The sequence below is a fragment of the Drosophila albomicans genome, chromosome X (genome assembly GCF_009650485.2).
Source record: "Drosophila albomicans strain 15112-1751.03 chromosome X, ASM965048v2, whole genome shotgun sequence".
Lineage (NCBI taxonomy): Eukaryota > Metazoa > Arthropoda > Insecta > Diptera > Drosophilidae > Drosophila > Drosophila albomicans.
The window spans coordinates 23889089-23914489 of NC_047627.2; the positions used below are offsets into that span (position 1 = coordinate 23889089).

Sequence of the window (25401 nt, forward strand, 5' to 3'; positions counted from 1 at the left end):
AATCAAGAAAACTAATTTGAAAAAGCTGGTTCAACATTTTGCAGCATTACAACTTATAAACTTCTGCAAACTTTTGGGCTGCGTCATTAAAGCAGCGCAGTTTGTCAGTAAAAAAGCATTGCATACTCTTACAGCCACCTTGGAATTGCTAGAAACTGCAATTCTCAAAAATCATGGCATACTTTAAGGGGCACTCAGAATGCCAAAAATTGAACAGAAAACAAAGAAGTCCTTGATATCTCAGAAACTACAAGGACGATTTGGATGTCCTTTGGCATGTTGATAGTCCTTTCCAAAAGCCGTTGATTGACACTAGTTTCAACCGGATCCTTCAAAGGATATTCGAGTTATCGACGAATTTATGTATACAAAAAATCACGTTTATCTCCGCTCCTGTAAGGACTTTCGTCCTTTTTCCAATTGATTCGCTAATTTCGTGTCAAGAGCTACCCGCATGCCAAGGGACATCATCCTGGTCCTTCAAATGGCTGAGTTATAGCGGATTTTCGGACTCTTAGTCAATTTTTCTATGCCTCCCCCTTGAAAAATTTGAGATGCCTTTTTTGCGAAAATTTCTGTTGCATACTTTTAGGTTCGTCATTTCATATGAGCATAAATATAGAAAAATGCTCATAACTCCGTCGTATCCTGCCGCAGAATGTCGGGACATGTCTCGTTCGCATCGCAAGGACGAACTCTATCGATCGGCATCAACAAAATATGGGGTCATCTAGGAATCCAACACTTGTAAAATTTCGCTGCGAAGGCCGAAGGAAACAAGCGAAAAACACAAAATCCAGGATAACTCGGACACGGTAAGAACGATTCGAATGTCCTTTGGTCAGCTAATAGGTCTACACATTAGCCATCGTTTGACACAGGACTCGCCAGGATACGCAAGGGTACGGCCGAGTTATAGCCAATTTTAGCTGAAGAAAATTTTCACATTATCTCCGCCCCTGTAAGGACATTCGTCCTTTTTGTTTTGCATTTCGACTGATCTCGATTAGCAGTGTCTATGTGCCAAAGGACATCCTTGTCGTCCTTCAAATGACCGAGATAAGATCGATTTTGTGAATTTTAAGCAATTTTTGCATGCCCCCTTAGAAAAATGTTGAAAAATCTGGCGAATAATTTTTGATGGAATCCTGAAAATCCTTGGATGGCATTCGATAGTCCTGTGGCCTGTGAGTACAAAAAAGCATGTCCTTTTAAAATCGGACAGGATATGGCGGAAATATAGCATAAAAAAAGTATATCCTTGTTACAACATGTGTCATATTTTTGTCGTATCCTGGCGTAGGATTATATCGATCGGTATTCATATACATACATAATAAAACACAAAATACAATTTTATTTATATTTTTTTTTGCAAGTTTTTATTTGTTTGTTTTATATTTTTATTAAATACATTTCGTTCATTTGTTGTTGTTTTTTTTTGGTTTCATATTAAATTTGTATGCATTTGTTGCTGTTCATTGTTTTCATCTCTCATTAATATAATTTATAATTATTTTGTCTGGTTTTGTTGGTGTTGTTGTTGTTGTTCTTCGGTTTGTTTAGTTAAGATACGTAGATACACAAACACATGTGATGTTTATCTATGCGTGTGTGTGTGTCTGTGTTTGCATAAAAAAATAAGAATGTCTCAAAGAGTGTTCTCTAAATCGAAGAAATCTCGAATATAGATTGTAAGAATTACGGAAGCGAGCGATTGCCCGACTCTACACACTAATCGACTATATAGTAGATATATAGATACCGAGTAGATAGTATTTCGTGAGTAATGCATGTGTGTGAGTGTTTTTCAACTATTGTTCTCCTTCTTAGGTTCTTTTTCTTTATTGCTACTGATGGAAGCCTCAAAAATTGTTGCTATACTTCTTCTGGTTGGGAGCGGAGGAGGAGGGATGTCAACTTTCAATTTTCGTTCTTTTCTATGTTGCTCCCTTCTTCTTTTCATGACTGTTCTGTTCTGTTCTTTCTGTTATTATGTATTATGGAAATCTTATGCTTAGAATTGTATTGCAAATCGAAATCATATTTGTTATTACATTTTAAATATATATAATATAATTCAAGTATGTACAAAAGCATTCTCTCCTTTAGTTAATTTCTGTCTCATTCTTCTCTGCTCTTTTCTATTGTTATCGTATCATGTGGCTAGACAAATGTTGCACAACTTAAAGCTACAAAATTGTTGGAGAAATCAACTCGCAAAAAAGGTCAACTCATGCTATTGCACAAAGATTAGAAATTAGGCAACAATGTAAATGTGAAATTAGGCAACAATGTATGTACGTAAATGTAAGAATGTAAAAATCATGCAAAAAACTGCTAATTACATCAACTAATCAACTAATAAACATAGTAATCATAATAATACTTAAGTACTTTGGCACAGATAAAACATAACCTCATTTAAATAAGAATGAAAATATATATATGTATAGTAATTGTATATTGCACATAATATCATCCGATCAACTGAACAAAAATACTTTATCTTCTCTTGCAATTCTTTCTTGTTTCTCTTTTGTCTCTCGTTTGTTTTCACTTTTGTTTTTTACTGGAACCAAAAAACCATTGACTGCTCTTTAATATTGTGTCTGTATATATATATATATTTAAATAGTAAGAATATATATATGTGAGTGTATATATCATACTAAATATGTTTAGCTTTACCATATATACTCTGCAATCTCATTCGAATTCGATTTTTTTTTTTTAGATTTTTATGTTTTTTTTTTGTTTTTTTGTAATATTAGAAACTAACACTTAAAACCGAGCTTTCATATGCGTTGCTATATCCTTTGCCGTACGTTATCGTTATCGTTATCGAAAAACTACATATCGATTAACCGAAACTACTCATATCCAATAATCAAAAGCGCTTTGAGCGTTCTACTTTTGCATGCCTGGCCTAAAACTAGGAAAAAAAAAGATATTATTCCACATCTCGCCTGCTCCTACAACTTATGCCTCATATATGTCTATATATATATATATAAATATGTGTGTGTATATGTATATAAGATAGATGTATCTATATATATATATATTCATATATATATATATATGTATTTAGTTTGGAACATAAAATTAATCAACAAATTTGCTTAGAGTTGCATCCGCTAAAAACATTCCGACAAAAGCGCAAATCTAAACATTATTACTATTAATCGTTTTGTAATATCGTGTAAACGTGCCTTAGATGCCCGAAAGTGTAAACGGGGCTTTAAGTGAGTGTGTGTAAGTTTGTGATTGATGTATGAGTATGTGTGTGTGTGTGCTACGTAGTATTCTTAGACTTTGTAAGTACATATTTATGTGATATTGCTAGATTCGAGATGATCGTTAAGTGTTAGTTTTTCGTGTCATTTATCGTGTACTACGTTATCGTTATAGTGTAAACATGTCAAATCATATATCATATCAACTGATTCAAGTGCTCTTCCTATATGTTTATGGATCTCGTATAGCTTAATAACGTGTTATCGTATCGTATGCATGTATATCAATCATTATGTATCATGTATTCTATGTATGCGTTCTTCTCTGTGGTATTGTCTGCAAGTGCTACGTACTTCTTTAACTCTAAACTACATAGTTCGTTTCTCTGTGTCTGTGTGTGTGTGTTTGTGTTTGTTTGATGTCTGTGCTGCAAACAGAAATTAGTTCGAGTTTTGAGTTCGAGTTGAAACAGTTTAGTTAAGACTAAGAGCATATAACTAGTGCATAGACGTACTAAATATATATTGTATTATACGAGTATAATTAGTATAAGTACTCTTCTTCATCCCCACTTCTTCTTTCCTTGACTTTGTTTATATGCTATTCAATATGTATTGTGGAATTCTGTTCTTACTCTTCATCGACTGTTAAAGCCGCTGCCTACAGCAGCTGCGCTATAACCGGCTCTATCAGACACATGTGCTCCGCTCCACGCACCGGCAATCGATTCAGACAAAAGTGTCTTATCATATCGGGAACTGTCTCGAATGGTCGACTGAACTGTCCCAGGATATATTGACCCGATTCGTTGCGCTGGATCCGCATGTGCATAAAACCCTTGGCACCCCTGGAAGAGAGAAAGGTTTATTAGATTGACAGTAAAAATGCTGTCTGTGCGGTATTATTCTTAAAATATACTAAACTTACCTACAAAACTATTCTAAACTATACCAAAAATATTAGTTGGTATTTTGGTATTAAGTTATTAGTATAGCAAAATTAATCAATAACAAATACTTAAATATACTTAAGCTTACATTAGCTTATGGTGTATTTGAGTATTTTTAATATACCAAAATCTTTAGTTAGTATATTAATAAACGATTAGGTTATTAATATAACAAATATACTAAATATACTAAAGCCTATATTTGGTTATCAATATAGGAAATATAGAAGTTGGCATATTTTAGTATATCTAGCATACCGAATATTAATTTGTGTATATTAAGGATAATGCTATTACATTCTAAATATTCTTAACTACCAAACAAATAGATTAGGATCCGACAGCTGCAAAATTGTGGCCCTATCTTTTATAGACTCTAAGATCATACGGACAGCCTGTAAATAACTCTTTAGCCTATAAAGAGTAGAGGATATACAAATTGTAATTCCTTAATTGCTAAAATAAGACATATGATATGTTTTCAGCCAACTTATTGACAGCTTAACCAATTAGAAATTTGGAATTGCAAATTAACAAATTATAAATTTGGAATTGTAAATTAACAAAATAGAAATTGTAAATGAACAAATTATAAATTTGGAAATGCAAATTTGTAAAGGTGTTAATAAGTTCACAGAGATCATATATTGTAGTAACATATGTCTTATTGTTTAGTCACTTAAATTAGATTCAATCTACTCAGTTCTGGTTCAGCTCTAAAGCTTTCTTAAGACTAACTACTTAGGTACAGCTGTGGCTTTTGCTATTGGAATATTCTTAGCTGTTAGCTCATATCAAACTCGATACTCTTGTTGTCGGTGACATACTTGAGTGAAAGGGAATAGTCCTGCTTGGTGGATTCACAGTTGCGCACTAGAAACGATCCCTCTGCCAGCGGACGCAGCGTTGTCTCCGCCTCGATGCGTGTGATGGCGCCATGATACCAGCTAAGAATAAGGAAACAAGTAACAAAGTTTAGTTGTGTACACAATGGTAAAAAATTGAGGACTTACCCCTGACGTTCGAGTGGAATGGTCACATCGATGAGATCGACAGCGGTGACGTAACCCTGGCACAGATTCATGTTCATGTTGAGCTCCTTGTGGCTGCTCAGACCCCGTAGATCGAGGCTGCCAAACTGTTTGCTCGCCTGTCGCGGTTCATTCAGATTCAGTGTGAGATTCTGTCGGAATAGCGCAGTATCTAAACAGAGGGAGAGGGAGACTTAGTATGGAATGGAATAACTTGCAATTTCCTCTCTACTCACCCAGCTTGCTGGCCAACTTCTGTTCGTCGCGCATTGAATGGCTGGAGGAGGCTTGCGAGATGCCACTCGACTCGGTGCTGTGCATCAGCAGATTGTTGATCTCCGCCTGATTGGCGCGCAGTCGTCGTCGCAACTTTGGCATATCGAAGGGTAAATCTCCGAGGTCCACCGAAGTGGCGCTACCCGAGGTGCAGGCCGCCTCCTGTTGCAGCGTCTTGCGGCGTCGCAACTTCGGCATATCGAAAGGCAAATCACGCAACTCCTGCGGCAATGCTGTGGCACCTCCGCCAACCACTGTGCCACCCGTTGCAGCAGCAGCAACGCCAGCACTTGCCTCCGACTGTGGCAGACTGCTGTTGCCTTGTAGCTGCAGCTTGGGGAGCGTCAGACGCTGCAGTCCCTGCAGCTGCGGAGGTTTCCCATCCTCCCGCGAATGCAGCGAGATGCCGCTGTCTGAACCGAGTAGCTCATCTGCCAACTGAAGCAGCGCCTTGTTGGGCGCTGTCGTCGACGTCTGTTTTCCGCTACGCTGCTTACTCAGCAGCGGCACAGCGAGCGAGACTTCGGTGCTTGGCTTAATCCCTGACTCCTCAGCTGATGCTCCAGATGCTGTTGCCGGTGGCGGCTGCTGCGATTGTTCCGAGACACTGGCCGAGGCCGGTTCCTGCGAGGACTTGTCCGAGATGGGGCTGAGAATGTGCAGCTTCGAGTGAAGCAGCACGGGAGGTGCACGCAACGGATAAGCGACACTTGAGCTGGCGCTTCCGCTGCCGCTCTCCGAACTATGCGAGCTAAGGGAGCTAGAGTGTCGGGACTCGGAGCTGGAGGTGCTGCGATTACCCTCGCTGGTGCTGGACCGCAGGGACTCCATGCTCCCGCCGCTGCTCGAGGTGGCGATGCTCTCCGTTGAGCTGTAGTTGTGTCCGCTCGCATGTCGGGACGTTCTTCGTGCCACGCCGTGTGGCAGCTGTTGCTGCTGCGATTGCTGATGTTGCTGCTGGTGATGCGAGTGATGATGCTGATGACGCTGCGGTTGTGCGCTGCGTCGCAGCTCCAAGACACGTCCCGACTCCAGCACAAAGCTGCGCGGACGTCGCGCGGCAGCTGCGACCGCGGAGGCTGAAGCCGAAGCCGAGGCTGAGGCCGAGGCCGAGGCCGAGGCCGAGACGGAGGCGGAGTTCGAGTTGGTTGAGGGCGGATTCACATAGGCGCTGTCGGTGAGACTGTTGTCGTTGCTGCTGGCGCAGTGCAGCTGCAACTGTTGCTGCTGTCGCAGCGATTGCAGCGGCAGCCGGAGGTCCCGCAATCGCGGATGCGCTGGCTGCGCCGCTGGCAAATTGGGCGCACTCTTGATGCTGTTCATGTAGCGTTCGTGTTTTCCGGGGAACTTGATCGGCAGCGGTGCCGTCGAGGGGGGCGACGGCGTGTAGCCACGTGCCGGCAATTGTTGCGTCGACACCGCAGCAACACTAGTCGATTGCTGTTGCTGTTGTTGCTGCTGTTGATTCTGATTCTGCTGATCCACTTGGCTGAGCTGCAGTTGACTGAGTTCCGCTTGAACCTGGAGCACCTGTTGACCTCCGTCGGGAGATTCCTGCGTTTGGGTTTGCTGCTGTTGCTCCTGCAGCGCCTGGTTCTTGCTGTTCTTGGCCCGCTTGCACTCAAGTCGCGACTTTGACTTGCTCAAGCTGCTGCTCGAGAGCTGCTCGTTGTTGCCATTGCTCAGCTGCAGCAGCACCGAGTGATTGGTGATGCGATCCACCTCATCGAGATCGTCATCGGACTTGGCAATCTTGCAATCGAATGCCGTCTCATAGATTTGTCGTCGGCGACTTGCCATATTGTCCGAATCGTGCTCCTCGTCTCCTTCTCCTTCGCCTTCCTCTTCTTCCTCCTCGTTGTCGTCTTCCTCCTCGAGACTCTGCTTCGTCTGCTCCTCCTTCGCTCTCTCCTCCTCTCGTTGTGCGTTTACAACACCTACTTTGGGGTGCTTTGGCTTTGTTTTTGGCTTTGAATGCGATTTAGAATTGGAATTGTGAGTTGATTTCGTTGTCGTTGTTGCTGTTGCTGTTGGCGGCGCACACTCGTCGCACTCGTGCACGCCATGCGGATGCACGTAGAAGATGCTGCGCGGCCGAAAGTACTCCTCGAGCTCGTCGAGCTCATCGCCCAGTCCGCCGCCGCCAACGGAGCTGCTGTTGTTGCCTGGCGTCGGGATGCAGGCTCCGCACACGGCTGCTGGGCCCAGCAGGCGGTGCGGCGGCATCGACCCCGCCTGCTCCCGCTCCCGATCTCTATTCCGATCTCCTCCTACTCCTACTCCTATTCCTATTCCCGGGTCGCTTCCTATGCCCGGTGGTGGACAGCACTTGAGCAATTCGCCCTCTCCGGCGTCGCAATGCTGCAACTGAAGTTGCAACTCTCCGCTGCTAATGGGCAACTGCTGATGTCGCGGTTGAACGTTGCACGTCTTGCGCACTAAGGCCAAGGCACGGGCATGCCACTCGCGTCGCTTGAGGCACTCGCTGCAGTCCGATTCCTCCGAGGTGCTGGTGCTCGGTGTCTCGCAGCGTATGATCCTCACGCCCTCCTCGGTGAAGCTGTAACGCTTCGGTGTCGATTGCTCCTGATCGTGTTCGTGATCGAGATCCTGATCCGGTTGTTGTTCGTGAGGATTTTCGTCCTCTTCGTCGTCGTCGTCGTCTTCGTCCTCCTCCTCGTCGTCGTCGTCGTTGTCGTCGTGCTCCTCTTCGCGCTGCTGTGGCGCATCCAAGCTGCTGCTCTTCCTGTAACCTCCGAGCAGTGTCTGCGTCTGATGCGGCGGCTCACTTGCTGTCGACTGACGGCACTTTTGTTTAGCCTCACGCTCGAGCGTCTGTTGCTGTTGTTGCAACTGCTGTTGTTGCTTTTCCTGCTTGTCTTTGTCCTCGTCCTTGTCACGACTCTTCAACAGATCCGAGTAGTAGTAGGGCGATGGCTGACGCTTGCTGTGCTCCGCCTGGGCAACGGTTAATTTGCGTGGACTGCGCTGTAATTGTGGCGGCAGCGGACGCACCAAATCATCCGAGATGCTGTCCGGCGAATTGAGCAAAGCAGCTGCCCCTGAACCGCTTGCTCCGGCTCCGGTTCCGGCTCCTGTTGCGGTTGCCGGTGGCGGTGGCAGCGGCGGTGGCGGTATGCGCTCGACTTCCTCGTCGATGTCCGCCTCCTCGTCGGAGGATTTGGGTGCCGAGGAATCTGTAAGAGGCCAAAGTAAATTAGCAAGCGAATCAAAGGAAGTCTAACGTTGCGACGTAGTCAAATGAGGCAACCCAAGTGGCATCTTCTCGGAGCTCCCTCTCTCTTCCTCTCCCTATCAGTCTCTTCCTATCTCCCTTTCTCTGTCCGCGTCTTTATGTTGCAGTCTATTAGGCGCTTGGCTGCCCGGCAATGCGTCGCTTTTTCGTCTCAGTCGAATGGGCTGCCAGTTGCTATTTAACGCCTCGCTGATCTTTGCAGCCGCAACAGCGATGGCAACGTCGCCACAGTGACGCCAACATTCAACGTCCCAGAGAATGCGGCGGCAAGTGCGTCTAATTGCCACTAGCTGCTGCTGCTGCTTTCAGCAATGCAGCACGTTGCCACACAGCGTCTGACCCCCCCAAAAAAAGAACCTCGTTAAAATACTTTGTGTAATTTAAGGATTTTCTAAGCAGCAAACCTCGTTACAATGCTTTGTGTAATTTAAGGATTACGCAGAGCGCTTATTTCAAATTGCTTAAGCTTTTTAAGCAAGCTCTTTAAAGTTTACCAACATATTTCTATTAATAATGTAAATGGTAATTTCAGTTCAGTGCTGCTTAATAAAATGATGAGCCGTTGTTAACTCCTTGCTTAACTTTGGCTTGGCTAATTGGTTATGTGGGTGGTTTTTTGTCTTCCACAAGCTGGCTGCTATGATACTCAACTAGCAAAGAGAGACAGTTTTCGTGTGTTACAAAATTATCTTCAATGTTGAGGTTAAGCTGCATAAAGTTGTTGCTACAAAAAACAATTTCATAAACTACAAAATTTAAAAATGATATTCTTATTTAACTTCATTTCTAATTGAATATTATGTGTGGCTTTTTGTCAAGCACAAACTCTTTGCTGTAACACCCAAATTGATTAGCTTTCAGAAGTATCCAAAAAGTATGCAATGTTTTTTTTTATAGGCAGCACATTAAATGACTACGTCTTTGTTATATGAGTATGATGTTGGGTCTAAATGAGTTTCTTTACAAAGTGTTAATATGGTATTATAAATAATTGCTTATACTGTTTCAATTACTTAATAAACATAAACACCTCGATCGACTAATTAATCAAATGTTAGAGCAATAGTTGATATAGATTTGTCTTTTATCTTGCAGTCAATCAACAACTATGCAACATTCTATGTCTAATTGCGTTGCTCTAAAAAAAGAAGGCTTCAAAGAGAGCGAGATAGAGATTGAGAGAGAGAAAGAAATAGAGAGTTCTTCTGTCCTACAATATATTCAATTTATTTTGTCTGCAATAACCATTTTGCTACTACAAAAAGGCATGTTAATAATGACAGATTTGACTGCATTTCTAATTGAATATTTGGGTGGCTCGTTGGCTTGCATTAGCTAACTACTATGGCACTTAAATTAACCAGCAGATAGAGAGAAAGTTTTCATGTGTTATAATATTATCTTCACTTTCCCCGCAATAACAATTTGTTTTGCAAAAAAAAAAAACAATTTTAACAAACTAAACAATTAAAATGAGCAAATTTGGCTACTTTTATAATTGGATAATTTGTGTGACTCGTTGCCTTGCATTAGCTAACTGCTATGACACTCAAATTAACTAGCTTTCAGAAGCACCCCCAAAGTATGCAATGTTTTCTAGACAACTACAACTCTTAGGTGATTGAGGTTTGCCTTTACAACGCTTTAAAGTATCAACGTCTGAGTTTCTCTACAAAAACAAGTTTACAAAGAGCAAGTTTTTGTATCGTACAATATTATCTTCAATGTATATTGCCAGCAATAACCATTTGTACTTGAGCTAAAACTGAATTAAGTTGCTACCACAAGAATAAACTTTAAAATATACTAAAATGTATATATAGTATTTCGCATTTGGACAACATGTTGCCACAGTGTTTGTTGTCTGCTGTCTGCTGAACTTACCTGAATTGTAATGGCTGCTGCGCTTGTCCTTTTTGTGGTTGCCGTTGTTGTTGTTGTACGTTGAATGGCGATGCTGCAGATGTTGCTGTTGTTGCTGCTGCTGCTGTTGCAACTGCTGTTGCTGATGTCCGCGTGGCGTTGGCAACGTTTGCAACTGCTGCTGCTGCTGCTGTTGATGATGTTGCTGTCGCTTGTGGGGCGGCGCTGAGCGACGTTTGGCCTTCTTGTGATAGACTTTCTTGTGCTGTCGCGTATCCTTTGGGTCAGAGTAGCCCTCGATGAGCTTAACGGACGCCTGCTTGATGTTGCTGTTGGGCAGCGGCGGATGCTGCAGCGTTGCACGTTGCTGTTGCTGCTGATGTTGCTGCGGTGCAGCTGGCAACGTGTTGTTGTTGTGCACGTGCTGCAATTGCTGCTGCTGCTGTTGCTGTTGTTGTTGGTTGCTGTTGTTGCAGTTGCTGGGATTGTTGTTGTTGTTGCTGCTGGTGCTAGCCGCTGCTGCACTCGCCGCTTGGCTCGGCAATGTCGACAAAGGGGCAGGCGGCGGTGGCACAGCTGCTGCTGCTGCTGCTGTCGATTGCTGTTGTTGCAATGTCGCTTGTTGGGCTTCGTTAAATGGCAGCTGGAAATGAGGAAACAAGAAAAAACGTTGAGGGAGGAGATAAAAAAAGAACGCGTTAACATTTTCGCGCTGTTTGTTGTGTTGTTTTTTTTGCTGCAATTGCGGTTGCAAACTAATTTGATTTGCGTTTCAATTACAATTCGCTGGCATTTAATTGAAAAATGTGCGTGTTTCATGTCGATGCAACCATCCACCTACAACCACCAACCTACAACCAGCAACCACCAATCATATGCCACCACTCTCGACAGCGGTCTCAACTCGTTAAGCGCTTTTAGGTTTTCAGTTCCTTCCTTCGATTCGCGCTGGCCGCAAAGTCAATTTCAATTAAACGAAAAACAAATGTGCTGCATTCCCCATTCGATTTGTGGTCAATTCGGATATTCAGCTGAGATAAATTTCAGCAGCGTAGCTTCAGCATTTCCAGAGATCTAATGCCGAACCCGTGTGGAAACTCGTGAAATGTTGTGCAGTAATTTGCAATCAAAACTCGGACATTTAGCTGAGATGAAAGTTAAATCGGAGCAAATATGCGAAATTTCAGAAGTGTAGCTTCAACATTTCCAGAGATCTGATACTGAAGCCGCATGTAAGCTTGTTTGTATATACAACTAAACAGCACAAATTCTTATTAAGTGTCTTACAATCCAAACTAGGATATTCAGTTCAAATAATAGCTCAATCTGAGCAAATGAACAAAGTTTCAACAGCGTAGCTTCAACATTTCCAGAGATCTAAAGCCGAACCCGTGTGGAAACTCGTGAAAAGTTGTGCAGAGGATCAACAACAATGTAAAGATTAATTGCTCTCTGGGTTGTTCAAGTTTGAAGTAAAAGTAAAGTTTGTATATATTATATAACTAAAATGCTTAAATTCAGCTTAAAAGTCTTACAAGCTTAAGTCAAATATTCAGTTCACATAAGAAGTAAGGCTGAGTAAACATACAAAGTTTCTGCATTGTAACTTTAATATTTGCAGAGATCTGATGCAGAATCCACATAGAAACATGTGCAAAATAATCTAACAACAACTATTTCCTTACTTGGTTCTCTTGGTTAAAAGCTGCTGGAAATAAACTAATATGCAGCTAGTATTTTTCAACCAAATTTCATAAATTCTGCTTAAAAGTCTAGCAACGGATATTCAGCTCAGATATAAGTTAAATTTGAGCATATAAACAAAGTTTCAGCACTGTGGCTTTAATATTTGCAGAGATCTGCAACCGAACCCACGTAGAAACGTGTAAAAAATAATCTAATGGACCTAACACAGTTTAAACAAGTCCTAGCTTGAAAGCTGCTGGAAATAAACTAATCTGCTGTTCAAATATTCAACTGCAAACTGCACAAACTCTGCTCAAATGTCAGGCAGTGAGGTTGCACGTCTTGCACTGACAGATTATGAGTTCGTGATGTTGCTTTCATCAATTCCTCTATCTGTCTATCCAGCTGTCTATCCATCAATCCGTGTTCAACTATCTATCACACAAACTTGTCTCGCTTCCTTTGCCATTTTCATTTCCCTTTCCCGTTCCCGTTGCTATTTCCATTCCCATTCCCTTTCCCTCTTCCCCTTTTCCCTTTGATGTCGGACGCTCTTAGCACTCAGCCGCTGTCCAGCGTGAGTCCGGCTTGGCATGACAAATAGCTGAACATTACAAAACTGCAACATCAGGTCGCACAACGACATTAACGTGTCCCTAATGTGCACACATTATAAGCAGCAACAGCAGCCACAGACTGTGCCCCTTCCACTCTCTCTCCTCTCTCTCCTCGCTATAGTTCTCTCCCTTCGTTGTGGCCGTAAATATGCGCATTATTGTTAAACATAAATTTCCGTTACATGTAGCAAACCATGTGACGAGAGCCTCGCCTCGCCTCGCCTCGGTTTGGGTTTGGGGTCCATGTTGCAAGCGAAGCAAGGAAATTGATGCCACTCTCTGCGGCTGTTGTTGGCCATGACAACAGCAGGGAAGAAGAGCGAGGAGACGAAGAGGGGGCTAAGCAATGGTCGCTATTGTTGCTCGGACTTTGAAATTGAAAGGAATTTTTAATTGAAACACATAAATTAAGCAGCAACTGCGTCGTCAGCAACCGTTCTCGTTGTTGCTGCTGCTGTTGCTGTTGCTCCTCATCGATGCAAACGAAATACAAAAAACACTTTTAATGACTTTGAACTTGAGGGGGGAAAAAGGAAACCAATGCAATGCAAATCTACACTTTATATAGACTCTGCTTCTGCTTCCCTTCTCCAACTCTCTCTCTCTCTCTTTTAAGTTGCCCCTAACAGCCGCATTGTTTGTGGTTCGGTGGCAGGTTGCCAGGTTGCTGATAATTCGACTCGCAACTCTCAACTCAACTCGACTCGACTCGACACTCATAAATGAGACAGAGACAATGCAGTTGGCATATTGCTGATGGGGTTCACATTCCAAGGGATGTGTTCTAGGTGTTTCTATTCTATGTTGACTGAGAGATGAATTCAACTTTCAGCTTAAGTTTGCCTTAAAGCTAACTGATGCATTTGCTGGTGAAATAGCAGCTAAAGTGTTAGTTCTAATGTTAATTATTATTATGTAAAATTCCTTAATTTTGTGTATTCGAGCTTAAACTATTGTAAATAAGGTATACCGATAGTTAAGCACTCATTCGATAGTTCGTTTGAGTTAGAAACACTGCGCAATAAGAGGTTGGCAGCTCGGTAGTTCGATTGAGTTGGCAGCACTATTGGCAAAATATCGAAAAACAAGGAATAAAAGTTAGTCTAAGCCTACTTCAATAAAATTGTATTTTCGGAATCTATTTTAAGAATCAGAATAAACTGACAATCATCTATAGATATTAAACAGTTTCACATGGAAAGCTCTTAAAATAATTATATACTTTACTTAATTATTTTTCGCTCACTTCTTTTATAATCAAACTATGTTGCATACATTTAAGGAAAGTAGTAACTTCTTTTTCATTAATACATAATCAACATTATTTTCTTTACTAAATTATTTTCCAACAAACTATGTTGCATACATATAAGATAAAAAGCGAATTATTTTTTAATAAGATATATCGATAGTTAACAACCCATTCTGTAGTTGGCATAACTGTTCAAAAAGAGGTTAGCAGCTCGATAGTTCGTTTGAGTTGGCAGCGCTGTTTAAAAACAAGTTGGCAGCTCGTCGTTAGCGAACGAATGATAAGCAATGAATAAAATTGACTTTTCGTTATCCATTTCTATTTGAAGGAGTATTTTAAATTAAATTGTATTAAGAGCTATTAGATAGTTTTAAATAGAAAGCTTTAATCATGATTATTTACTTTACCAAACTATTCTCGCCTGTTCTCTCATAAACAAACTGAGTTGGAGAGACTTAAGATGAGTAGCAAGCTATTTTTTCAATAAGATATATCGAAAGTTAAACCCTCGTTCGATAGTTTGTATGAGTTGGCAGCGCTGTTAAAGAAAAGGTTGGCAGCTCAATAGTTTGTTTGAGTTGGCAGCGATGTTTAATGAGAAGTTAGAAATAACGAACGTTCAAGAAACTAATCTTACTTCATTCTTCCATTCTAAAATGATTCATATTATAAACAATTTACTAAGCTATGGATAGTAAATATTACATAGATCATCATCAATTACTTTACTAAACTATTCTCGACTGTTCTGGCAACTTCTTTTTTAATTGTCAGCTTAAGAATACACTTGTTGTTAGCTATAACAATTAATTTGCGTGTCAATTAAATTGACAGTTAAATAGATATCTAACACATTTAGTGTGCTTGTCAGAGAGATAATGCCATAATCATTAACAACAACAACAACAACAACAACTACGATATGCTTTTCACGCAATCCAATAATCCTCATGAAATGCAAAGTATCCAAAAGTGAAATGCGAGCTCATATTTCATGTTCGCTTTGCTTCGATATTTTCTTTTGGTGGCGTGTGTTGTCATCGCTGCTTAAATATTTCACAAGGGGGGTTGAATGCCAAGTTGAATGGTGAATTGGAAATCTTATTCACATATTGTGCACACACATATTGCTCTTTAAATATTTGCCCTTGATTATCGGGAAACGTGAATTCAGTTCGATTGGCTGCTACCAAATGTGAAATGTGTCTCTCAATCAATGTGAGAGGGCTGAGCAAACTGTGAGTGTGTGTTGCAAGTGGCATGTAGCATGTGGCATGTGGCATGTGGCATGAGAGGAGAATGGCTGTCAGGCTAGACAAACTACAATCAAAATGGTTAGACGGACTCTCTCTCAATGTCTAACGGTCGTTGTTCCCATTGTTATCATCGCAGTCTTTGTTGTTGTTGCTGCAGCAACGTGATTTTTATGCGAACGTTAATGAAAACGTTGCCGAATGATGATAATGATAATGCTGATGTTGATGATGATGATGATGTGGCAGCAGCCGTAAGAAGCGTGCAAACTAACGAGCTGAAAGTTTTCTACCTTCGAAAGGAACTAAAATGCGAAGCAGACAAAAACTCTCTCTCTCTCTCTCTCTCTCTTTCACTCTCTCTATCTCCTTCTCACTTTCTCGCTGTCTAGCTGTCTATCTGTTAATGCTTATGACGAGTGCTTTTAATACGCTCGCTCCGTCGGGTCCCATAACTGTGTGACCAACTAGCAAACGGAATCCCCAAAAGAGTCGTAATAAGTCTCCTACGAAAATAAATAGATATAGAAATAGAAAATGAAGCCAAAAGGGTTGCAGCCAATGGGAGATTATGCAAATTTATGCTAAGGTTATGATTGAAGCTGTCTTTTGGCTGCTTATGAACATAATACGATTTGTTAGCCAACAGCAACATTATGCAGATGTCTATCACAAAGTGTTCAACACACATAACATATATTTTCTTCTTATATTCTTTTTAATGCTCAGCTTAAGAGCTTGACTAACTTTTTTTTGCCATCTCTTTCGGCTGAGGAAGCTGCTCAATAATTGCCAACTTATTGAAATTAGTATCGATTATTTTTTGGTTAAAATTCTAAGAATTCTATTTTAAATTGAGTTGCGAGCAGCGAAGCTTTAGTCAATGGGAAGGGGATTAAAAAGGAAATATAAAAATCGAACAAAAGTATTAAAATCTGTGCACAACAAAGTGAGAAATGTTTTACTTCAGTAAATGATTTATTTGCTAAGTATTTTACATTAAAAAATGTGAAAATTTGTTGTTAAAATACTATATATCTCCTTGAATATACTAAATTTTTTTAAATTTCGTTCAATACTACATTATGTGCATTTTGTGTATCTTATTGCTACATTGTTTGGTATATTAAAATACTATATCTTCTAAAAATATATTATTACATTTTAAGTATTTTGCTTTTAGAGCATAGTCAATTTGTTGTTGCGCTTGCTTGCTATATTATTTAGTATATTAACATACTGAATATCTCCACAAAATAAATTAGAATTTTTGGTATTTTGTTTTTGAGCATACTTAATTCGATACTTGATAGCTACACTATTTGGTATATTAATATACTATATTTCTTCGAAAAATATACCTCATTGTAAGTATTTTTTGTATATTGTTTTTAAAGAATGCTGAATGCATTGTTGAGCCCGCTTGCTACACTATGTGGTATATTAATATACTATATATCTTCTAAAAATATACTAAATTTATAGCATTTTGTGTTTATTGGATTTAGAGCAATTCGTTGTTGCGCTTGCTTTCTGCACTATTTGGTATATTAATATACTAAATATCTCCCTAAATATACGAAATGTGTAATATTTGTATCTTGTGTTAAATAGAAGTTCTGTTTGTTTGCTACAGTATTTGGTATATTAATATACCTCCTCAAAATATACTAAATTTGAACTATTTTGAATCTCTCGTTTTTAGAGCATTCCCAATTCGTTGTTGCGCCTGCTTACTGCGGCGTTATTGTTTGCATTTTTACTGTTTGATTCCGTTTTTTCTAGTTTCTAGCTAGACAAAGCGGCGTATGAGTAATACGGCAAACGCAGGCAGCGAAACACACAAAAGCCGCCGTCGCCAAGTTATTGAAATAAACAAAAAGACCGCAACGCACACACACACACACACACACACACACACACACACACACACACACACCTAGAAATAAAACGTGTTGTGTTGAAGCTGCTGAGTTATCGCTGATATTACTCCATGGAGAGTAATACAAGAGCTCAGAGCTCGGAGCTCCCACCAACTGCACTTCACAATGCAGAGCAGACTTGGCAAACGGAAGCGGAAGAGCGAGGGGGAGGAGAGAGTGGGGGGAGGGGACAGAGGCAGCCTGTTGGAAAAGGTTTTCATATCGAAAAATGTCGCGCGCGTCGCCATTAAAACGTGAGTTGCCGCCGCCAACCAAAAACAACAACTAAAAAAAAGAAAGAGCAACACATGCAGCGCATAAATGTGGCACACACACACGCATACACACACACACACGTACACGCACACATAGCCGAGGGCTTTTTATATATGGACACGCGTCGCGGCTGTTTACGCAAAACAAAAGTCATAAGATAAAATTACATTAATAACTGTGGCAGCGACTGAGCAAGAGGGAGACAACTGAGTGCAGAGATAGAGAAAGAGAGAAGGAGCAAGATATAGAGATAGAGAGAGAGAGGGGGACAGACAATAGAGGCCGCTAAATGCTGTTGCGCTGGAGGCAGGAAGCGCACAAGTGGCAGCTAAGTGAGGCGAGAAGGGAGAAGAAGAGTAAAAAAGAGAAGTAGAGAGGGAAGAGAATTGAGAGTGAGAGGTCAGAGGTCGTGTGCCACACACACATACTGAACAGTTTTTATTGCAAAACACTCAGAAGTGCATTTGAATGTGCACAACGGACGAGCACTCATTGAAGCACTCAAATATTCATGAGTCTCGTAACTCGGTAACTCTCGTAAAACTCTCTCCCTCTCTCTTTCTCTCTTCCTCTCTCTCTCTTTCTTATATTGACAATGACCAATCAATACAATAGTCCAGTTAATGCAACTGCAACTGGCAATCAATTGTTTGCGGAATTATGAATGCATTTGCAAACTGCACAACTCAATTTAGAAAAGGGGCGTAATGCAAACATTGAGGAGAATACAATGGGTGAGGCAACAATCATTCGGATATAATTCGATAATTGAGCTAAGAGGATAATAAACCCGACATCAAGTGAGCGACCAAAAGAATGAGCCACAAAAAGGTTAACCAACAAGAAATTAACTTTGACATCTGAAACTTAGCAAATGCTTAACAAGAAATCGATTTAAAAGTAAGGTTCTAAGGTTGAATTAATGATTAAAATTCTCTAAACAAACTCTAAAGATATTTCTAAAATTTATCTACATTGATTAAATAATTTGAATATGGAAAAGTAAGAGATATACTTATTAATATACTAATTAATTTGAATAACAATTTGAATTTGGTGCACACAAAAATAAACCTACACTAAACTTTTTGATTCCTGGAAATTCGGTTGCGATCAAATAAAAGTCTTAAAAAAATGTTCAGTAGGTAAAAGAGCCAAGTTGCTTTGATTTGACAATTTTTGGTATATTTTGTGTGTAATATGTCAATATATACTAAAAGTATACATTTCAGTATATTTAAATATGGCTTAATATCTGGTATATTTTGTTCTCTATAGTATATTTTTGTATATATTAAGTATATCGATATACTAAATATACATTTCGGTATATTTATGTATATTAATTTCCGCACTCAACTGTTGTTCTGGTATATTTTGTACTCTTTAGTATATTTTTTAACGAATATCGACATACTAAAAATATACATTGCAATATATTTCTGTATTTCAGGGTATATTAATGTCTGCACTCAACTTCAGATTTCTTACTTGGTTAGATGAGATAGCAGACTATGGTATATTTTGAATGTAATATAGTAGAATATCGATATACCAAAACTGTACATTTAAAATAGTTTTTGGTATATTAATTCGTTCACTCGAATGCAGTTTTCTAACTTGTTTAGATAAGGTAGCCTCTAGATGTATTTTGAATGTATTATTTTTAAATTTGAATTTCCTCACTATACTGCAGTTGATTAGATGACAATCACTTATTAGAAATATACAAAAATGTTCAACTAAGAAATCACGTTGCTGATTAAAGAGACACAGCATATAGGAAATGTGAGGGCAGCAAGGCGTTTACGTGTGCAAATAAAAAGCATAAATTATGAGCACGAATCGCAGTCAGTGAAACGTTTACGGCACAGCAAATGGGCAAATGGTGAATGGCAAATGGATGCCAACTACGTGATGTGCTCTCTCTCTCTCTTTCTGTGTTCTGTGCTCTGTGCTGTAACTAACTATTAGTAAATATTGGCAATTGTTCTGCCCCCATCGAGTTGCGCCACAAACTGCGCCACATTCCTCCTCAACACACACACACACACATACGCTTTTGGCTGGCGGCTAAACAAATTTCAATAAAAAGAAATTCAAGTGGCAGGCAGGCAACAACATTTTTTATGCGCCTCATGCGGCGCACACAGCTTTCGCTTTTCGCTTTCTTCTTCTCTCGTGTTGCTTTTGCTTTCACTTTACGACCAATATGCAAAAGGACAAAGCAACAGCAACAACAAAACAATACAACGAAATATATATTTTTCGCATGTGGCCATAAAAAACTGAATTCCGCTTCAGCTTCTTCGCCTCTCTCTCTCTCTCTCGCAGATAACGCGCTGAGATTTTTTTTGGTTGGGTGGGAAGCATAAAATTCACATTCGCCATTTTATTTGTGGGCAGCCCTCTTAATACTTTGCATCTCTCTTCCTTCTGTCTCTCTCTTTCTCTCTGTTTTTATGGCTGACCACCCGTCGAGCAACTCTCTCTCTCTCTCTTTCTGTTTTCCCTTTGCCATTTTTCCGCCTGTTTTCCTATCATTTTTATGCGCCCTGTTTTTTGTATTCTGCTTTCTTTTTTTTTTCGTTTTGCAAATATTTAGCCAATAGACTTTTGCATTGTTGCAGCGACGCTTTGTTCGCCTACGCTTAAATAATCAAAAGGCGAGCTCTGGACTCAAGGTGGGAGGTGGGAGAAGAGGCAGGAAATGCTTTTCATTAGCGCATTCCCGATGCGTCGTCGTCGTCTGTCGACTGCTGTTGTCCTCGTCATCATCCTTCTCTCATCGTTGACGGTGCGTGCAGTTTATCAATTAGCTGCCCGAGGCCAGTTAATTGCTTTTTACCAATAGCAACCCCTCCTCCGCCCTCGAGCTCTTCAATTCTCTTCACTCCACTCTTTAAGTTTGCTGGCAACTTTTGCAAAAGCTTTCAATTTGCAGTTCATTTAATGCAGCTCGCAATTAGCTTTGAACGAACGAAAAGCAAACTTTTCGTACAAAGCGACTTTAATTGCAGTTTGCTGTTAATCTCTATGCTGAATTCTAGCTCAAGTTTAGAAGCGTGTTTAACTGTTAATGCACAGCAAAGTAAAAAGTCTATGCTATATTAAGTATACGCCGCATATTCATATTTGCATTAACAACCATATTAACCATCTAAAGAGTTTCTAACTGTCACTGCATTGCTTCTACTTTGTTCACAAATTGCTAGCTTACTCGCTACTCATCTTGAACAAAAGCAAAATAGTGCGGTATTTAAAATATACCAAATTAATACCGAAGAAATTCTAAAAACTAAGCCAAAATCTATATTTGGTTTATTGATATAGTGCTGTACTAAAAATATACCTCATAGTGAAAAAATACTATGGAATCTTTTGAAAAATACCAAATTAATATGTATACCGAAAAATACTAAAATATACCAATGGTTATTTTAGTTGCAAAATATACCGTATTGCATTTTAAAATATATCAAAAATAATATACCGCAAAAGCAAAATACTGAAAATATACCAAAATCCATTTTGATACTACATTCAAAACATACCTTAGAGTGCAAAATATACCAGATTATCAGTCAAATTAACTAAGACCGGCAGTAAGAAAGCGTTTTTCCCATACAAAATTGTTTCTATAAAACTTTAAAGTTCTAGTATAAAAAAGCTTCGCACAAATTTTACTATTTGTTCCTCACTATAAAAATCTGATATACAATTTATATGTAAATTGCAAAAATTATGTTCATTTAATTTGCGCTTTGACCAATTTCGTTTTATCAATTTTAAATGCAAATTAAATAAACTTGGCAGCAGTTTATGTTTTTTTTACCCTCTTTGTCTACAAAAATATGGTTTGAAATTCGTCTGTACATTTGTGAATTTGAATATTGCAGCTGTATAGAATCAATTACAAATATGTAATTTATTCTAAGTTCAAGTTTTTTCCCTTAATTCAATTTACCTTGATAACATAAAATTGACTGAAAGAAGCAATTTTATGTTATGAATTGTGAATTCAATTTAAAATAACTACCGGTGTTGATACTTTTTTCCTATTCTAGAAGCTTTGTTTATGAACCTAATTTATTTTGACAGCCAACAAACTTTCCACAAAAACAATGCAAATCAGATTTTTGCAATTTGTGTATCAATAAATTACGATCAGATATGAAAAGGCAATTGCAGTGGCATGTTTCATATTCAATTGTGAATGCAGTTGTAAATAATTAAACATGGATGCCAAATAATTGAAGGCGCAACACAATTGAAATAGAAATGGAAATAAAAGAGTTTTGAGTTGTTGTACTTACAAATTCAGTTTGTGGACTCGGTGCTATCCAATGCTCGGGATTCGTTGGTATTGCCTCGGCCAGGCAGGGATCGAAACTGGACGGTCGTTTCTTAACAAAGTCTACAGGCAGGCTGTAATCATCACAGATGGCAATCTGCAACAGAGAGAGAGAGATAGAAAGAGAGAGCATGAGTGAGTGGCAAATCAAAAAAATGAGAGAGATAGAGAGAGAGAGAGAGAGAGAGAGAAGAGCATACAATTTGTAAGCTAAAAATAACATTTTCAACAACGACAAACATACAAAGATACGTAAGCCAAGTGGCCACAGCTGTACACCTTACACACACACACTCACACAGTTGCACACACATACACATTCTGCTTCTTCTTGGTATTTTGGGCGCACATACAAAAAGCGTTGCATACTCTCAGGTGCTCGTTGTTCGTTGCTGCGTCATCAAAAGCGTTCAACACAATGGCTAAATTACAGTTACAATTAAAAATGGCGACGACGACGCCTCGAGATTCTTTTGTCAAGCTTCAAGAAGAGACGTTCATCTCCTGCATATATGCAAAGCAAAAATGTCACGAGTTTTGCAATTAACGTTAAGTGGCGCAGACGACGATGAAAACATAATTTCGATTGAGCACAAACTTGATATGTGCTCGCATTATATTACTATATACAATATACATATAAAATACTATGATTCTTATACTTACTTAAAGTATAGTATAGTATATACCCTATTCTGTACTTATAGTATATTGAATATAATATAGTATATAGTAGTATATTATTGTAAAGAGAGATGACGATGAAAACATAATTTCGATTGAGCACAAACTTGATATGTACTCATATAATATGTACTAAATACTATACTATATTATACAGTCAGCGCCACAAAAAAAGCCGCACTTTTAAGGGTTACGAATTTGTAACTTTCAGGGCCTGTGGTTTCATTATATGATTGCGGATTCGCCCAATTTTTTTTTTTAATAAGTTAATTGACGGTATGTTAATAAAAGTGCATACCAATTTTTATTTTAAATTTATTTTTAATATTAAAAAAAATGTTGTTTTTGGTTTCACCCTAGTTTTAGCGACTTTTCACTATTATGGCAAACTTAATGAAAAAAATCATAAAAGTTATAATAATGAAAAAAATCAACAAAAACTATTTTTTTCCAATTGAACACCTTAGTAACTATAAAAAAATTTAAATCTAGGCAATTTAACATTAGACATATTTTTTTAATTTAACTTAATACTTAGAAATGCCGCCTTTGGCCTTAATTACAGACTTTACCCTATGGAGCATAAAATCGTAAATGGAACACAATTATTTCTTTGTTATATCGTATATCCATATTTTTTCTATACTTTGTTTTAGCTCATCCATAGTTTTGGGCTTTCGCTTTCTTTTTTTGGCCCCCATATAGGCCCCAACATTCTCGTTTGGACTAAGGTCTGGGCTGTTTCCTGGCCAATCTAAGGACTTAATGCCCAATTCTTTCTTCAAATTGGACTGATTCTGATTGGTCAAGAGTGCTATTTTCAGATGAGTCCAAATTTAATCTCATTGGATCTGATGGAATTCTCAAGGTGCGCCGTAGACGTGGGTAACGGTTTTCTGAAAATTGCTGCATAGCCACAGTAAAGCATTCACCGTATGTTATGGTATGGGGATGCATATCCAAATATAAAACGGAATCAATTTTAATGGTTCAGGGTATGATCAATGCAGAAAAATACAAAGAAATAATTTTAAGTGGAGTTGTGCCTAGCATTGAGTCCATAAGTGAAGAAGAAGAAGAACCCATTTTTCAGGATGATTCTGCACCTTGCAATCGAGCGCGATTTGTGAGTTACTCAGTGTCCGATTGTTACCAAAACAACTTATTCAGATAAATCGAACATTTTTCTATCTAAAAATAATAAATTTGAAGAAAGAATTGGGCATTAAGTCCTTAGATTGGCCAGGAAACAGCCCAGACCTTAGTCCAAACGAGAATGTTGGGGCCTATATGGGGGCCAAAAAAAGAAAGCGAAAGCCCAAAACTATGGATGAGCTAAAACAAAGTATAGAAAAAATATGGATATACGATATAACAAAGAAATAATTGTGTTCCATTTACGATTTTATGCTCCATAGGGTAAAGTCTGTAATTAAGGCCAAAGGCGGCATTTCTAAGTATTAAGTTAAATTAAAAAAATATGTCTAATGTTAAATTGCCTAGATTTAAATTTTTTTTATAGTTAGTAAGGTGTTCAATTGGAAAAAAATAGTTTTTGTTGAATTTTTTCATTATTATAACTTTTATGATTTTTTTCATTAAGTTTGCCATAATAGTGAAAAGTCGCTAAAACTAGGGTGAAACCAAAAACAACATTTTTTTTAATATTAAAAACAAATTTAAAATAAAAATTGGTATGCACTTTTATTAACATACCATCAGTTAACTTGTTAAAAAAAAAAATTGAGCGAATCCGCAATCATATAATGAAACCACAGGCCCTGAAAGTTTAAAATTCGTAACCCTTAAAAGTGCGGCTTTTTTTGTGGCGCTGACTGTATACTGTATTATACACAATATACTGTATACTACAGAAATTTGATATGTGCTCGTATAACATTTTTCTTTACTTATAGTATATAATATAGTATAGTATACTATTATACCACAAACAAAATACTGTACTTATACTTGAATAAAATATAGTATATAGTTGTGAAAAGAGACGATGATGTTAACATATGATATGTGCTTGCAAAATATCTCTCTCCTTACAATATACCAAATACTATACTGTAAACAATATACTGCAGTATACAGTACTGTATACTAATACTATATACTATTTATTCACATCTGCATCTATTATATATTTGAGCCTTGTATCTTGCATCTGCAGCTTAGGAAATTTTCAAATTCCACTTGCATATGCAAATTTTGTGGCTGCATCTCACTATCTGAATACTTGTGCTTGCATCTGCATTTTTAGGCTCAGCTCATGCTCATGCCTCTCACACACACGAAGCAGATATACTAAATGTACGTTATAGTATGTATGTGTGTGCATTCCAAATATTATGTGCAACTCAATTTGAAGCTGCAACAATCACATTTGCATAGCTACATTTATTATACCTGCTACCCTGAAAAGTATTTATATAAAGTATATATATTCTTGATCAGCGTCAACAGGGAAGACGAGGTTGACATGTGCGACAGTTCGTATACGAATAGAGAAAATAGAGCCATAAGTTTGTTCAGAGAGAGCTATATACCAAATATAGATTTTAGTATTTTTTTCGGTATATTGATTTAGTATATTTCAAGTTGTACACTACCTCACTGTGGGAGCACAGATATAGAGCCATCAATTTGTTTTAACAGCATTACTCCAAATATACATACCAATACATATCAGTATTTTTTGGTATATTTCAATGATATTACTTTAGGCGGTATCAC

At 38.8% G+C, this 25401-nt stretch overlaps 1 protein-coding gene across 3 annotated transcripts in view; it reads right to left on the reverse strand.

The window, feature by feature from the left end:
* Window positions 1-1352: 1352 nt before the first annotated feature.
* Window positions 1353-25401, reverse strand: part of LOC117578256 (pneumococcal serine-rich repeat protein) — an 85209-nt gene continuing 61160 nt past the window's right edge. For 2 of the 3 annotated variants that reach the window (XM_052004936.1, XM_034263676.2), the window contains exons 2-7: window positions 21938-22072; window positions 10637-11258; window positions 5457-8693; window positions 5203-5392; window positions 5017-5136; window positions 1354-4087 (exon numbers count right to left, since the gene is read on the reverse strand). In XM_052004936.1, the coding sequence (XP_051860896.1) occupies window positions 3901-4087; window positions 5017-5136; window positions 5203-5392; window positions 5457-7722 (2763 nt within the window). In that variant the 5' untranslated portion in view covers window positions 7723-8693; window positions 10637-11258; window positions 21938-22072 and the 3' untranslated portion in view covers window positions 1354-3900. Of the gene's footprint in view, window positions 4088-5016; window positions 5137-5202; window positions 5393-5456; window positions 8694-10636; window positions 11259-21937; window positions 22073-25401 lie in introns of all 3 variants that reach the window. The other variant, XM_034263675.2, reaches the window with a different exon arrangement.